The 15,394-nt window shown below is 43.1% G+C and overlaps 1 protein-coding gene across 1 annotated transcript in view; it reads left to right on the top strand.

The window, feature by feature from the left end:
• LOC147684818 (cytochrome P450 3A5-like) overlaps window positions 1-15,394 on the top strand; it is a 127,925-nt gene that overhangs the window by 26,693 nt on the left and 85,838 nt on the right. Inside the window, exons 2-4 of the mRNA XM_086940693.1 lie at window positions 224-317; window positions 3,653-3,705; window positions 10,638-10,737. Coding sequence (XP_086796819.1) covers window positions 224-317; window positions 3,653-3,705; window positions 10,638-10,737 — 247 coding nt within the window. The remainder of the gene's footprint in view (window positions 1-223; window positions 318-3,652; window positions 3,706-10,637; window positions 10,738-15,394) is intronic.

The raw sequence follows: 15,394 nt of genomic DNA, 5'->3' as shown, positions 1-15,394 counted from the left end.
TGAAGGAGCCGAGGTGGATTAACTTTTTGGGAAAACTTTGTGCAGGTTAATTAAACATCACCAACGTTATTGACAAAACATAAAAAAAGCCTTTAAATAGAAACTCTGATCCTTTCGGATTTTAATACCTTCTTCTGTGTGAGTTGCCTCACATTTATGCTTTATTTGAGGCGAGCAGTGGTCTTTCATTTGTAACCCCTAAATACTCTATTTCACTCTTCAGATATGGAACTTGGACACATGGAGTATTTAAGAAGCTGGGCATTCCTGGGCCTAAGCCCCTGCCATTCATTGGAAACTTTCATCAATTAAGGAATGTGAGTTAAGAAAATTATTTCCTCTGCTTTCTCCCATACAATATGTTCCTGCTTTTCTGTGATGTTTTTAAAATGCATTGTATATTCCTCTTTGGATATTCACATACAGCCTAACATCCTCTTTCTAAAAAATTTGTAAATTACACTGATCTCCATGTTTGTGAGTATTTGTATTGTATTCTAATTGCATTGCTCACTTACTCCTACTTTCTAAACACTGTACTCTTTGTTTTGTAATGACTTCATTCATTATGCATGCAAAGGGATAGGAGAAATTTGTAATTTTGTTTACATTTTATGCTACTTTGCATTGTTTTAGTCTAAACATTTTTACTATACGCATGTCTCTTTCTTAAGAAGAGACCAATAATTTTCCCTGTGTTTTATTGACTACTTCATCTGGGTAAATATTGGAGGTGAAGAAAATGTGAGACATTTGTAGTGAAATGTTTGTGATTACCTATGTACTTTAGTTAGGTTGGTGGCCTCATTAAATCACATGTTGCTAAGTTTTCATACACACCCCTATTGGAAGAACCACTATTCAAATGTTGTATATGCTCTCTGTGCCTGCTTCACAAACTTTACTCTGTAGTACATTTGTAGTACTACAGAATGTTTAGAAAGTGCTATTCACAAGCTACTTTCAGAGTGTATGCCTCCACAATTACCTTTACTTATGTGTGCAGAGTTCTCTGCCACAACTAAAGTTTAGTTTAAGTAGTAAATGTGGGTGAAACAAAGAGAAGTAGCATTTAAAAGTATTAGACATACTCCAGAAGAGAATAGGATTAAGGAGGAATGAGAGTGGTTTTGTGAAATTCAAGAAGGGGTTAAGGGAGGGAAGTCCCCTACCCACACTAGAATAAGCTAATTGCTATACTACCGGGTTGAAGACATGTAACTTAAACCTTTGTAGTAAATTTACACTTGGAGATTGTGAATACTAAAATTAGTAAACTTTCTTCAAAGTGTACATTACTCAAAAGTTACCTTTGTGAGTCAGGCCCTGGGTTTTCATATTGTAGAGGTGCCTCGTGTCCATTAAACATGTGCACATGATGTCTATATCTATAAAGTCTATGAAACGATCTGCTAGAACTTTTGAGCAAGGCACAGCACACAACCTTTTACGAACCCTGTGGTGTTTTTGTGAAGTAATATTTTACCTGGTAAATACTAAAACTCTAAGGGGCAGATTTATGAGGCCCTTGCGCCACGTTTACGCCGCTGTTGCGTCACGCAAGGCGGCGTAAACGTGGTGCATCCCTACGAACGATTTACAACGTGATGCATCTAGGCAGATGCGTCACGTTGTAAAGCCCTGCGCCGCTTGTGGGCGTTCCGGCGCAGGGTGGGCGTTCCGGGGCAGGTGCGCCTTGCAAAAGTGGCTGAGTGAAATCTATGAGATTTCACTCAGTCACTTTTAAGCCAATGCTGCGTCAAAAGCCTGCGCCTGCTTGAAGCAGGCGTAGGTCTTGACGCAGCATTGTTAAAATGGGGCACCCCCGAGTCTTGCTGGAGCTGCGTCGCGCTTGTGACGCAACTCCAGCAATGCGCCACCTTTACGGCACAGATGCGTCACGCATCTGTGCCGTTTTTGCACCATGGTGCGCCGCATTATAAATGCCGCGCACCATGGCTGGCGGAGCTGTGGCGCACTGTGGTGCATGTTAACTGGCGCATCCCTGGGGATGCGCCAGTTAACATAAATCTGCCCCTAAGTTGTGGCATTCACTAGGTGTGATGTTACCCCCATCAAAGTAGAGCTTTGAACATCTCAATAGTAATCCTCCTTTTACCTACACATTGTTCTGGGATTGCTTTAGGACGGTCCAGAACCCGAAGCGTGCAATGCACTGCTTGAATACAAAGATGCTCCAAGTGAAGTATACCTATTGTCATCATTGTGAAAGGGAAATAAATCCAGTATGATTCTAGCATGATTGGGTGTATAATAGCTGTTTCGTGAGGGCTAGTGGCTTCTTACATTAAATGATTTCATAAGCAAGGTGTAGGGACCTAAATACCTGAACTGGTAAGTCTCTGTTAATGGAAGGGTAGCTATTTTAAAAAGATGAAAGTAGGATTTATTCTATACATGCAGGAGCCTTGTCTTGACAGCAACTATGATCCAGAATCCAATCACCAGTAGTCACCTATAGAACTTAGAACGTCACTGATGGTCCAAAGAAAGCATGCACAGTAAATGTAAAGCAATACAATAAACGAATTACATTACATTTTGAAGCAAAGCATGCCCAAAAAATAACTGCTGAAAAAAATGTATACATAAATACAATGTGAACATTGATATGCCACACAGGATATAGCATCTCTTCTATCCTATTTCTTTTATATTGGTATAACTCATAATCTCTCAAACTGGTCATCTCTATGGCTTCCCGCAATGAGTATATATCTTCCACCTGAAACTCTTCCATCCTCCACTTCAAGATGCTATTGTATAGAGGCAGATTCATCTTCACTCACCTAGCCTTCAACACTTGCATTTCCATGGCATCTTCAACAACTATATTTTCTCCATACCCTCCACTTTGTCCTGATCCCACCACAGGATTTCGACCACTGGCAAGTCACCAATTTCCTTTGTGTCATTCCAACTGCTGTCTTCATACAACGCAAAAGACTTGACCTGCTCCTTCTTTAGTACAACCATATTCCTCTTAGAACGCCACCTACCATCACTCAGTTTCACAGACCCTTTAGTGGCGTCCACTACATGTACAGGCCCATCATACCCAAAAACTGCCTTTGTTCTTTGTAACTTTTATTCTCTTCAGCAGTCACATACACACACACATTTTTTACACCCTCTGTCTTCATAACACCTCTTCATCTTGTCTGGCTTGACCTTCACCTTTTCTTTGATATGAATTTCTAGATACATGGCTCTGAACATGTATCTAGTCGCCATATGGCACCATGTTCCTAGTCCTGGGCTTTATCTTGAAAATGTACTGCTTTTTGAGTATTGTATTTTTGAATTTCTTCAACTGAAACAATTGTAGCAAAGAACCTGGTAACAATTATTTATAAGCATAAAACTCCAAGCCTAGGCCATTTAGTGTGCTGAATGTTATGTCCATCATTGGCGCTGATATACAAGGTCTTTAGGGGCCTCTGATGTGAATGAGTATAATTTGTGTGATAGTCGAGGCACCCATACTCTTACCGCTTCCATCATGGCGGAGGTATCCTGCACAATAAGAGCAGATAATTGATAAAAAAAAGCTTCTTTGATTAAGTACACTTAATTTTATAGCATTAGTCTTTATTTGTTTTTAACTTAACCTGTTTTCCTTCCTTTGCAGGGTATTTTGCAATTCGATATGAACTGTTTTAAGAAGTATGGCAAAATATGGGGGTAAGATTTCCGTTTACAGTACACACATGCACACATACTAGGGATTAAAAAAAGCATTAAAGGAGTGGTTGGGTAAACAAGTGAAATTGGATCAGATAGATAAATACACAGAAGTGAAGCACGAAGTAATACTAAGGCATGGAGGATAAGTCAAAGAGGAAGAGCAGAAAATAACATTAAGGAATTAAATGGATGAAACAAATTGATCTGGGATTTGCAAAGATGATATGAGCGTGATCAGCCAGAAATTGGACTTAGTGGGTTTTGGAAAGAGTAAGGTTAAAGGTGCCTAGAACTAAGAGTGAGCCAGCGGAAAGGTTGAAAAATGAAAGAAGCGTCAAATGATCATCATGCCTTTCAGACCAGTTACTGACAAACTTTAAGAAAAGAGAGCAATTCAGGGTCCCAAAAGAAATAAACAATACACTAAGATAATTACTAAGGACAATAAGTAAAGAACTCATACTAAATGGTGAAGATCTCATGATTTCCGTTAAGCTATTCGAAGGCAAACAAGTTGTCTAAATGTGATAACAAGAGGAGAAAATGTTCACAGAAGATTTCTGCTATGGCTTATAATGTAATATCTTAGTAAATCCTTTGGCCATATTAGTGTTAAACAGTTCTAGGGTCCTAATTTGAATCCAGTAAGGGTTTATTGCTCCTCTGCTACCTTTGTGGAAGAGCACCAATAAGCAAATGTTGAGCACGAATGGTTAAGCAGTCCAAGTATTGAAACAGGAGCATGGTAATAGAGACCAAACTATTTCTTGTTTTCAATCTTCTCTCACACCAGATCCTCAATTTTTGGAAGCCAACCGGTAACAGGAATCAGTAGTGCATCAGCAGTGAAAGATGGTAAATGCTCAGTTGCCAGAGTATCACGTAACTTTTGTAGATCTTGTAACATAGCAGAATGATTATCTACGTCAAACTTCGAGGCAGCAGCCACAATGTCCTCGCCATCAAGGTCATGTACAAACATGTGAAAGCCAAAGAGCATTTTGTAAGGGGTCCGCCTACCCAGAGATCTTCTTGGGATTTTATTTAGTGTATGTTGTACCCCATACAAGTGGGACAGCCAGTCCCTGCCAGTACTTAAGACTCTAGCCGTCAAGGATTGCTTTAAGTCCCGGTTCATTCGCTCCACAACTGAATTGCCCTCAGGCCTGTATGGAGACAAAAACTGCACCTGTACCCCCAACAACTTCATCGCATCCATGTAAGCCTTAGAGGCAAACGCTGGACCTTGGTCAGAATGGAAACAGGCAAACATCCCGACAAAGACACGCAAAACCCTGATGACATTTTGAGTGTCAGTACTACGTTGTGGCCAGACCCACAGGAATCGAGTGCACAAATCAATCGCAACCAATATACTTGTATGTAGTATTAGAAGAAAGAGGACTGAAGTGATCAAGATTGACACAGCCAAAAGGTCTATTACAAATACATAACTGAGTTTGTGGCAGACGTGGGACCGTAGAAGGCTTGATTTGTTGGCAAACATCACAGCAAAGAACATAGTTACGAGTCTGTTTATATAAACCACACCACCAGTAACGTTGCTGAAGTATAGAGACTATTGCCCACACACCAGCATGTGCAGAAGCAATGCCTTCATGTGCGGCCTTGATCAAAGCTTGTCTGCGGTCAGAGTTGGGACTCAGCCGATCACCAACCGAAGGAATGGTAGCATAAGGAACCAGTTCGAGAGTTACATGATAAGAATACTTAGAAGGTAAACCCGAAGGATAATTACCTCCCTCCCTAGTTGCAGTGACCGCTGCAAGAATCTCATTATCTATTTTAGCCATAGATCTTGTAACTGCTGCTACGGAACACGTGGCTACTGCAGACTTGGCTGCTTCATCAGCCAAAGAATTACCTAGAGCGTGTGTCCCACACTCTGGTCGCCAAGAGTGTGAATAACATGTGCGAGAGGCAGACGTTGTTTAAGATCTGCCAATCGAACCCAAAGCGTTTTATGCTTAATTGCGCTGCCTCTAGAATCGCAGTAATCATTTTGAGACCAAAAGAATAAGTTGTCATTGAACGACTGGACACAGTAGTAAGAATTGCACACTATAAGAGTAGTCACAAGAGGATCAGCAAACTCTAGAGCTAGAACAAGAGCACGCAGCTCCGCCAATTACGCCGTACAGTTCCCTTCAAACTGTCGAGGCTGTTCACGAAGTTGTGACACAGGTTGACTTCGACCCGGATCCTGGGGATCAACTCCACCGGCTTTTGAGCCTGATGTTTCCTGTAAAGAACGAGGAGAACGCTGATCAAAAACCTGAAATCTATCAGGAGACATCATTTTAGCGCGGTCACGCAAGTCATAAGTACGTTCAGAAGCATCAGGGGTCGGTGACCCTACACGCGAACCCTGCTTCTGCTGTTAGAAAACCTGTTTCGTATTTCTTTGCCAATTCTTTTTAGGAAAGAAAGGGCGCCCATCATTATCAGGTTGGGTTTTCTGTTGATTTAAAGACTGCGTTTGTGTTTGAGTCATAGGCTTATTAGCCAGACTATTGCGGCCCATGGTTTTATAAGCCTTCGCAATAATCTTAGGTAATTCTCGTGGTTTGCCAGCCCCTGCAACCATTTCTAAGCAGTTCGCCACTTGAAAACTAACTGCATTGCCCTTGACATTCGCAAGGATCATATCAGCAACCACATCGAACACCCCCCAGTCTCATCCCCAGCTTGACAGCTGCTTCGGCTCCGTGTTCATCTTGAACGCGCTTAATCACAAAGGGGAGTACGGTCATGGAGGGAGTGCCGAAACGCATAGAATATACCATTGCAAACACCCTTCCCCAGATGTTACAATCAGCCAATTCGGGAATTAAGTCTTTAGACAAACTAATAGTTAGGATCATGTGTTTCTCCACAGGATTAGTATTCGGAAAGACAGCTTTGGTCTGTCCAAATTTCTCGTCAAGCTAATAAGGAAATTCATCCTTATTCTGTGGGTGCTTGCCCATGACAGAATTAACCATAAGGGGACTGATGGTTTCGCCACCAGGACCCGTAGGTTGTACAGCAGCACCAGGTGGTCCCACCTGGATGGTGCGGGTTACGTACTGTATTACAGCTTTATATATGTGTATTAACGATGTGTGAAATACACGGAGCTCCGCTAGAGGTGCAGATGTAAATGCACGTGGGTGTGGGGTAAACCCAGCCAAAATGGGCCATGTGACCCTATCTATAGATAAAGGACCTAAACGGATTTGCTGTCATTGGATGAGGAAGGGCGCCATTAACCAAATACGGGGCTGCCAAGCTGTAAGCAGAATCTCATGAGCTCTATAAGGCTGATACTGCTGAGGAACGGCAGTGGGAGTATATGTGTGAAACATATCATCAGTTCCATTCACCGCCGGCAAGGTGACCTAAGAATAAAACATTTTAAACTGGTGAGACGGGTCGGCTTCCACTACGAAAATAAGCGCGGCCCCAGCATCAGGGACTGCATAACGAGTCAAGTGCCCCCTCAGTGCGTCTCTGCTATAAGCCGGAATATCAACAACAGCAATTATAGAGAAAACAGTAGAACAACTTAGAGAGCGGCAGCGCAAACTCGGGTTATAAGAAAAGAAATACCTTTTAAAACGTTAAGCTTGAATAAACCTATAAAAATATCAATATAGGAGGTTACTCCATCACAGCTGTCTCGGGAAACAGAAGTAAGGGGATTGTGGATCAGCACGAGCACTACTCAAGCGCCTCGCAGATAAGAACCAGACCAGACGTTGGCGGTACCATGTTGCGGGGATTCTGCTCATACACAGCACTATGCACAAGAAAACAGGACCTCAGTAAATAGGGGTGTACCTCCTACCACATTAGTACCCAAAATCCCAACCAACTAGCAATAGTGTCTCATTCGGTCTCCTACAAATATCAAGAAGCTACGAATGCTTTGACAACCCAGAACACAAGCACTCCCGACTCACCTCAGAGTCACGGGAACAAGACAATCTTTTGCTCTCTAGTACTTTTCCACAATAAGAATAATCCTAGTCACAAAATAAGGTCAAAATGTTTATTTTGACTATAGTGATTCATAAAACAGTATGCAAACCATGACCAGCAGAAAAATGCATAGAGCTAGCATCATCAGCATTGTTACAATACCACAGAATATAAAAGGAGTTGTCATTTTATAAAGACTGTGAAAAAGGCAAAACAACCAAGCCTAATAACCCTCCCCAGTAAGTAGTTATTTTATATAACAGAAGATCTCTAGGCGTTGTTAGCAGATCCCCTACCTGAAAGACTAAACGCAAAGGTTTACATCATAGGAACAGCTGAGCTCACCTTCTTAGAACAGCTTTCTTCGAGTGTGTTTTAAATACATGCAACAACGCTATATAAAAGCACAATTCTTTCATATTGCATCTGTTGGTAACATGTTATGTCTAGGTAATAGGGACTGACCAGAACAGAATAATAAGAGACATTGCTGATCGACCTTGCACATTCTGTTCAGACAGAATTGAAGGCAAAGCTGAGAACGTGAAAATCAATCTGTTATCATGTACAGGGCAGAGGCGAAGTGTTGTGAAAACAAACTCTTAGCAGAAGCATGCGCAAAGGCAGCGGCATAGGGCAAGCAAACTCATGCTATCTTAGCAATGTCGAAAATGTATCCCAATAACCCCATATAACAACCCAAAGGACTATTAATGGGTATTGAAAGAACATAGCACCTGTCTGTCGAAACCTTATAATTTAAACAAAAATGCTTGCCATTTACTTCCCAGACGTCTAGGAACTGAATCAAATGCTCCAGACATTACATTTACAAACAGCCAACAAACAATAAGCTACATCCTGTCTAAAAGCCCTCTCTAATTAGGGGCCTATTCTGATGTCGGATGGACCGGAGTCCGTTCGACCTCGGCCAGGAGCTGTAACCGACCGACCTGCTGTCATCGGTTACAGCCCTACTAGTACGATGCAACCAAACAGGGTTCGTCGCATTGGTATACTTTACAATACAGGCATGCTTTCCGACCAGATTGCATGCCTGCATTGCTGAAAGCAGGGGTGCAGTTCAGCCCTGTACCCTGTGGCCGGCACCCCAAGGTGCCTGCCACCGGGTGCAGGGATCAATGGAGGTGCACCACAGGTGCCCACAGGGCGCCATCCGGCGGCATCACACCCATGGGGGCCTTGCTGGGGGCCCCCAGAGACAGCTTCCGACTGCCTTTTTGTGCAGGACAGACGACACGAAAAGGCAGTGAAAACCTGCCATCGTACTTCCTCGGTCGGAAAGAGGCAACCAGGGGAGTACTGAGGGATTTCCGGACTGCGGACAGGCTCGTCCGCAATCCGGAAATCCGATTCGGATTCCTTTCCGACTGAGCCCATCGGAATGGCTCAATCAGAAAGGAATCCGGCCGGCACTGACTGATTCGGTTGGAAGGACTTCGAACATGGTTCGGAGCCCTTCCGGCTGAAATCGGAATCGGCCCCTTAATGGTATTGTCTGCAATAGGTCTTCAACATAAGGCAGCTAAAAGCTGTCTGTGGGAGAAACTTGAAACACAGAGGGCCTATTCAAAAACTCCACTGTGTAGTACATTTCGTGGGACTACAATAGTACAACTCACATACTGCAAAATTCTGTTCCCAAACCAATGGGTGTAAATCCCCACTTCCACCTCTCCTATCTTTTCAATGGTAGACACACCTGAATAAATGCATTCTTGGCTTCGAAGTTAGGGCTGTGGGCCTTGAGTCTGGTCTGCTATCTTAGGGGTCTATTAGGATGGCGGACGAAGGGTCCGCTGGGAAGGTGGTGGTAACCACTGGACCGGCGGCGTACATCCGCCCACAAATGCAACCCGGTCCCATTAGCATGGCGGGAAGACTGCGGCAGTGAGATTTTCCACTTGCCACTTTTCCACTGGTACCAGTCCGCACGCCTGCCTAAAGGACGAAACTAGACTGCTACAGTGGTGCCAGTGCAGGGCCAGGCTCCGCCGGCTTGATTATGATGCCGGGGGTAGCCAGCCTTTCCGCGGCGGTGGTTCCTCCATGCAAAGGCATGCAGAGAATGTCTCAGGGGGCCCATTGCGGGCCCCCAACGTGTTTGGGGGGGGGGGGTTGGTGCACTGGGGGGTCTACATGTCCCTGTACCTGGTGACAGGCACTGTGCAGTGCCTGCCACGCGGTGCATTGATATGCATGACATGCACCTTCTCACATCACGGCGGTGCTGCTGGCAGCAGCAACTGCCGCAATGTTAATGCCTGCGATCGTACCGCTGCGGTCGAATTTCGACTGCGAGGCATGCAAATCGGACCAGCGGTTAAGCCGCAGTCCTCACGGTCGGTCTTTTCCCGATACCATGGCGGTCGAGCTGATCGCCGACCGCCATCCTAATAGACCCCATAGATGAAGGATTTTCAGGGTAATACTGTTGATAGGTCTGTTTTGTTTTATTTATCTGACCCTTCTGTAAAATTAATCTCAATTTGAGGATACTTTTGCGTCACTCCAGTATCACAATATCCACAGTTTAGATTAAGCCATGACCCAATTTTGTCATATACTTTAGAACCGCTCAGTTCCAAATGGCGTGAATTCTTTGGGGTACTCTTGAATATTAAAAATTATTTTTGACATTAGGGAAATGGTTAGAGTAATTCCTTCCGTTTTCTATAATGCTTCAAAAGAGAATTACAAATGTAACTGTCCTTAAGGTTGCAGATAGAGGTAACTGGTAAATACAGCTGCAGAAGGTTGCTCTTCAGATGGAATTCAAATATAAGAATATTAATAATAAAAATAATAGTAATAATATTAATAATACACTTTGCAACAAGTTAGAAAGAAAGCTGTCCTACTGATTTTGCATTATTGCCTATTTGAATGGAGTTTCAATTAATATTTGTATTCTTGTTTTGTAGGACATATGACGGCACAGTCCCTGTGCTCAGCATCATGGACCCTGTGATTATTAAAACCATAATGGTGAAAGAGTGCTACACTTACTTTACCAATCGCCGAGTAAGTGTAATAAGATTAATAATTATGTCATTGAATCCCTTGGTTCCTTATTCGTCATTCTTTCTATTGATTTCATCTTGTGCATATAATTAATTGAGGTTCATGGGAGATTGACACATACTATAATGTGGCTTATTTGTGTACTAAACTTACCACTTACTGTGTCAACTAAGGGGCCGATTATGATGGTGGTCGGACGAGCACCATCGTTGTGGGAACGGGACCAACCAACAGGTAGTCGGTGGTCCTGCCCGCCAAATTAGGATCCAACCTCAGTGGAGGCGGTCTGAAATATGCCCATTTGTATTCAGGCTTGTGCTACAGCCCAGAAAAAGGCCACAGCACAAGCCCCAATGCAAAGAGGCATGTTTCAGATATTCCTGCACCCCGTGGCAGGCACCATGCGGTGTGTGCCACACGATGCAGGGATATTTAGAGGAGCACCACGGGTGCCCCCCAGGGCCAATCGTGGAGGGCGATGGGGGACAGGGGCTCTGTTAAGGGCCCCAGAAAAGTATTTCCGCCAGCCTTTTCAAGTCTGAAGAACCAATGTGAAACAGCTGGCGGGACGGTGGATCCTAAACCCCACAGCTGTGCCTGAGAAGGCACCTCTTTCATGGTGGGAGATGTCATCTTACCGACTGCCCGACAGGCTCCTTGAGCCCATCGGAAGCTGTTGGTCGGTCCTTGGGCCAATTCAGTCGGACCGACCACATGCTAATGCTGCAGTCTGACCGGGGTTAGAGATGTTGGTGGGACCGGCACGACTGCATGTCGGTGTCGGTTCCACCGACATCATAATTGGCCATTAAGCTTGCTTTAAATCTCTTTGATTGTCGAAACTCAATTTTGACAGGATTGTCTAAATCCACTCTTCCCCTTTGAAGTCAGTGTTTCATGAAGATCATGACTAGTTGACATGCCAATTGACCTAATTCAGGTGGGAGGCTTCAATTTTTGAAGCCAAAAATTACTTTATATTAGCTGCCTTCAGCTTTAAATTGGCTCTGATGCAATAGAGGTCAATAAGAGAAATACATTCTCCCGATTATGTTTTAAAAGTCTCCCACTTTCCTATTCTAAAATGTTGGCATCCAGCCCCAGGGTTGTATGCATAAGGCTGTGTACTACTATTTGCATGACAATCACTGCGGGCCAATAGTTGTAGGCGTGAGCTGTGTAAAAGCCTTTCTGATCTTATTAAAGAGATTTGTTCCATAAAATGTTGCCATGTATGTACTAGTAGCAAGATCAGATACATTCAGTCATATCCCAATTGTTCTAAAAGAACTATACTGGTTATCTTTACCGGCTTGTGTGCAATTTAGTATTACTGTTCACACAGTGCTGAACTTGTTGTAACTCAACATTATTTGACGGATAAACTGACTGTCTCTTATGGGTCCAATATGCTAAGAGTCAGTTACATGCAGTTGTGAATAGAGCTCCATGCATCCAAGAGACTTATAACTTCATCCCGCTTTTTCTCAGATGAATAATTTGTAACATGAAACTCTTGTCCCCTCCTTTGAGTATCCTTTCAACTTCCTTGGTTTAAAAATCTTTAAAAATTTGGCTTTGGTCCTGCTCTGTTTAATGCAAGTATCCCCGTCCCTCTCCCTCTCTCGCTGTCCCTCGCTCGCTCTGTCTCTCTCTCTCTCTCTCTCTCTCTCTCTCTCTCTATATATATATATATATATATATATATATATATATATATATATATATATATATATATATCCAACGTAATCAGGAAGCACCAAAGGGGAAGACCGTTGGAAGCTTGCAATAATTCTTTTTATTTTTCTCGAACACCTGCTGACAATACAACTCCAAACTCCAGCTTCTCTTAATTTCTTTATGCCAGACGCGTTTCAGGTTACAAACACCTTTCCTCAGTGGCAATAAGCAGGAAATGAAAACATCGCGTTGCGATCTGCTGATGAAAAGCACCTGCCTGTGTAGGCGTGGCACTCCCTGTGCCTCATGGTGCTTGTAGTCCATAAACCCCGAGTGGGTGCCATGCTCATTTCCTTGCTCGTAGACCTACCGCAACTGGGCGGGTCTGTCCGAGCTTCGAATCAAGCAAGGAAAATACAGAGGGAGCAGCGCATGTGGTATTGCAGGGATGCTGCTTGCGCAGAGTTCATTTCTCGTCCACCAAAAAGCAGGACAGTGACTTACTCCAGGCACAGTGCATCAACCCACTGGGGTGAAATATTATTTGCTGAATTTGAGGAAATGAGCATGGCACCCACTCGGGGTTTATGGACTACAAGCACCATGAGGCACAGGGAGTGCCACGCCTACACAGGCAGGTGCTTTTCATCAGCAGATCGCAACGCGATGTTTTCATTTCCTGCTTCTTGCCACTGAGGAAAGGTGTTTGTAACCTGAAACGCATCTGGCATAAAGAAATTAAGAGAAGCTGGAGTTTGGAGTTGTATTGTCAGCAGGTGTTCGAGAAAAGTAAAAAGAATTATTGCAAGCTTCCTACGGTCTTCCCCTTTGGTGCTTCCTGATTACGTTGGATGTTTGGGGCTTTTGCACGCCTTACAGGGAAAGACCTACCGCAACTGGGCGGGTCTGTCCGAGCTTCGAATCAAGCAAGGAAAATACAGAGGGAGCAGCGCATGTGGTATTTCAGGGATGCTGCTTGCGCAGAGTTCATTTCTCGTCCACCAAAAAGCAGGACAGTGACTTACTCCAGGCACAGTGCATCAACCCACTGGGGTGAAATATTATTTGCTGAATTTGAGGAAATGAGCATGGCACCCACTCGGGGTTTATGGACTACAAGCACCATGAGGCACAGGGCATGCCACGCCTACACAGGCAGGTGCTTTTCATCAGCAGATCGCAACGCGATGTTTTCATTTCCTGCTTCTTGCCACTGAGGAAAGGTGTTTGTAACCTGAAACGCGTCTGGCATAAAGAAATTAAGAGAAGCTGGAGTTTGGAGTTGTATTGTCAGCAGGTGTTCGAGAAAAATAAAAAAAATTATTGCAAGCTTCCTATGGTCTTCCCCTTTGGTGCTTCCTGATTACGTTGGATGTTTGGGGCTTTTGCACGCCTTACAGGGAAAGACCTACCGCAACTGGGCGGGTCTGTCCGAGCTTCGAATCAAGCAAGGAAAATACAGAGGGAGCAGCGCATGTGGTATTTCAGGGATGCTGCTTGCGCAGAGTTCATTTCTCGTCCACCAAAAAGCAGGACAGTGACTTACTCCAGGCACAGTGCATCAACCCACTGGGGTGAAATATTATTTGCTGAATTTGAGGAAATGAGCATGGCACCCACTCGGGGTTTATGGACTATAAGCACCATGAGGCAAAGGGAGTGCCACGCCTACACAGGCAGGTGCTTTTCATCAGCAGATCGCAACACGATGTTTTCATTTCCTGCTTCTTGCCACTGAGGAAAGGTGTTTGTAACCTGAAACGCGTCTGGCATAAAGAAATTAAGAGAAGCTGGAGTTTGGAGTTGTATTGTCAGCAGGTGTTCGAGAAAAATAAAAAGAATTATTGCAAGCTTCCTACGGTCTTCCCCTTTGGTGCTTCCTGATTACGTTGGATATATATATATATATATATATATATATATATATATATATATATATATATATATATATATATATATATATATATATATATATATATATAATGATAAATGATAATACCGTGATTAATCTCAGTGATGTTGAACTCTCCACAGCAGAAGAACAATTACTCGCACTGGGATTGAATTATTGTCCAGGAGAAAATTTCAATTATGCTAAAACTCGTATAGATGTTTACTGCTTCATACGTAAACTAAAATTAAAAAAGTTTTTTGCCTCTAAATCAGACAAAGGACATTCTGTTATTACTGACACTATAACAACAGAAGAAGGTAACATACCATCTTTGCTAGTTTCTGATGCTTCTGCACTGCTGATGTTTAATGAATGGGACAATGAGGCGTCCAATGTAGGTACTTTAGATAATGTTGATCAATCTACACAAGACAGGTTACGCAGAATAGACTGTATACAAAAAGGTGCAGGTCTAAGTCCGTTTAAACCTAACTCTGTGTTTGTACCTCTTATGCCCAAAGACAGCATTGATACATATCATGACATGGTCGTGTCAGATATTAAAAAGTTAAATCATGCTGTTAGAAAAAACAAATGGCAACGTAGTGTTTTCTTTAAAAATGTGGCATATACGAATTTGATGAAAAAACTTAGCAATAATTGTAATGTTGTTGTTAAAAAATCTGATAAGGGCGGCTATGTCATTTTGTGGCCAAAAGCAGATTACATTGCCGAAGCACAAAGACAATTGGCCGACACCGCTTGTTACACCAAAGCTAGTTCAAAGGAGTACGACAAAGCAAAAGATATCATATACAAATTGTTGTGTCAATGGAAAAGAGAGGGCCTCATCTCTAATGAGGAGTTCAAGTTTTTATATAATGAATTTCCTAAACTCCCCATTTTGTATCTCATTCCAAAGATACTTAAAGATAGAGTGCCTGTTCCTGGTAGGCCTATTATATCGGCCATAGGAAGTATGGGAGAACATCTCGGTCAATATATTGACCATTTTTTACAAGAAATAGTTGTTACCCTTCCCAGCTACATAAAAGACACGGGACATTTCCTTTCTAAAATTGA

Source organism: Lissotriton vulgaris, chromosome 10, assembly GCF_964263255.1.
Source record: "Lissotriton vulgaris chromosome 10, aLisVul1.2, whole genome shotgun sequence".
Lineage (NCBI taxonomy): Eukaryota > Metazoa > Chordata > Amphibia > Caudata > Salamandridae > Lissotriton > Lissotriton vulgaris.
The sequence above is the reverse complement of the archived record's forward strand: the minus strand, read 5'-3'. Positions and strand labels throughout refer to the sequence as shown.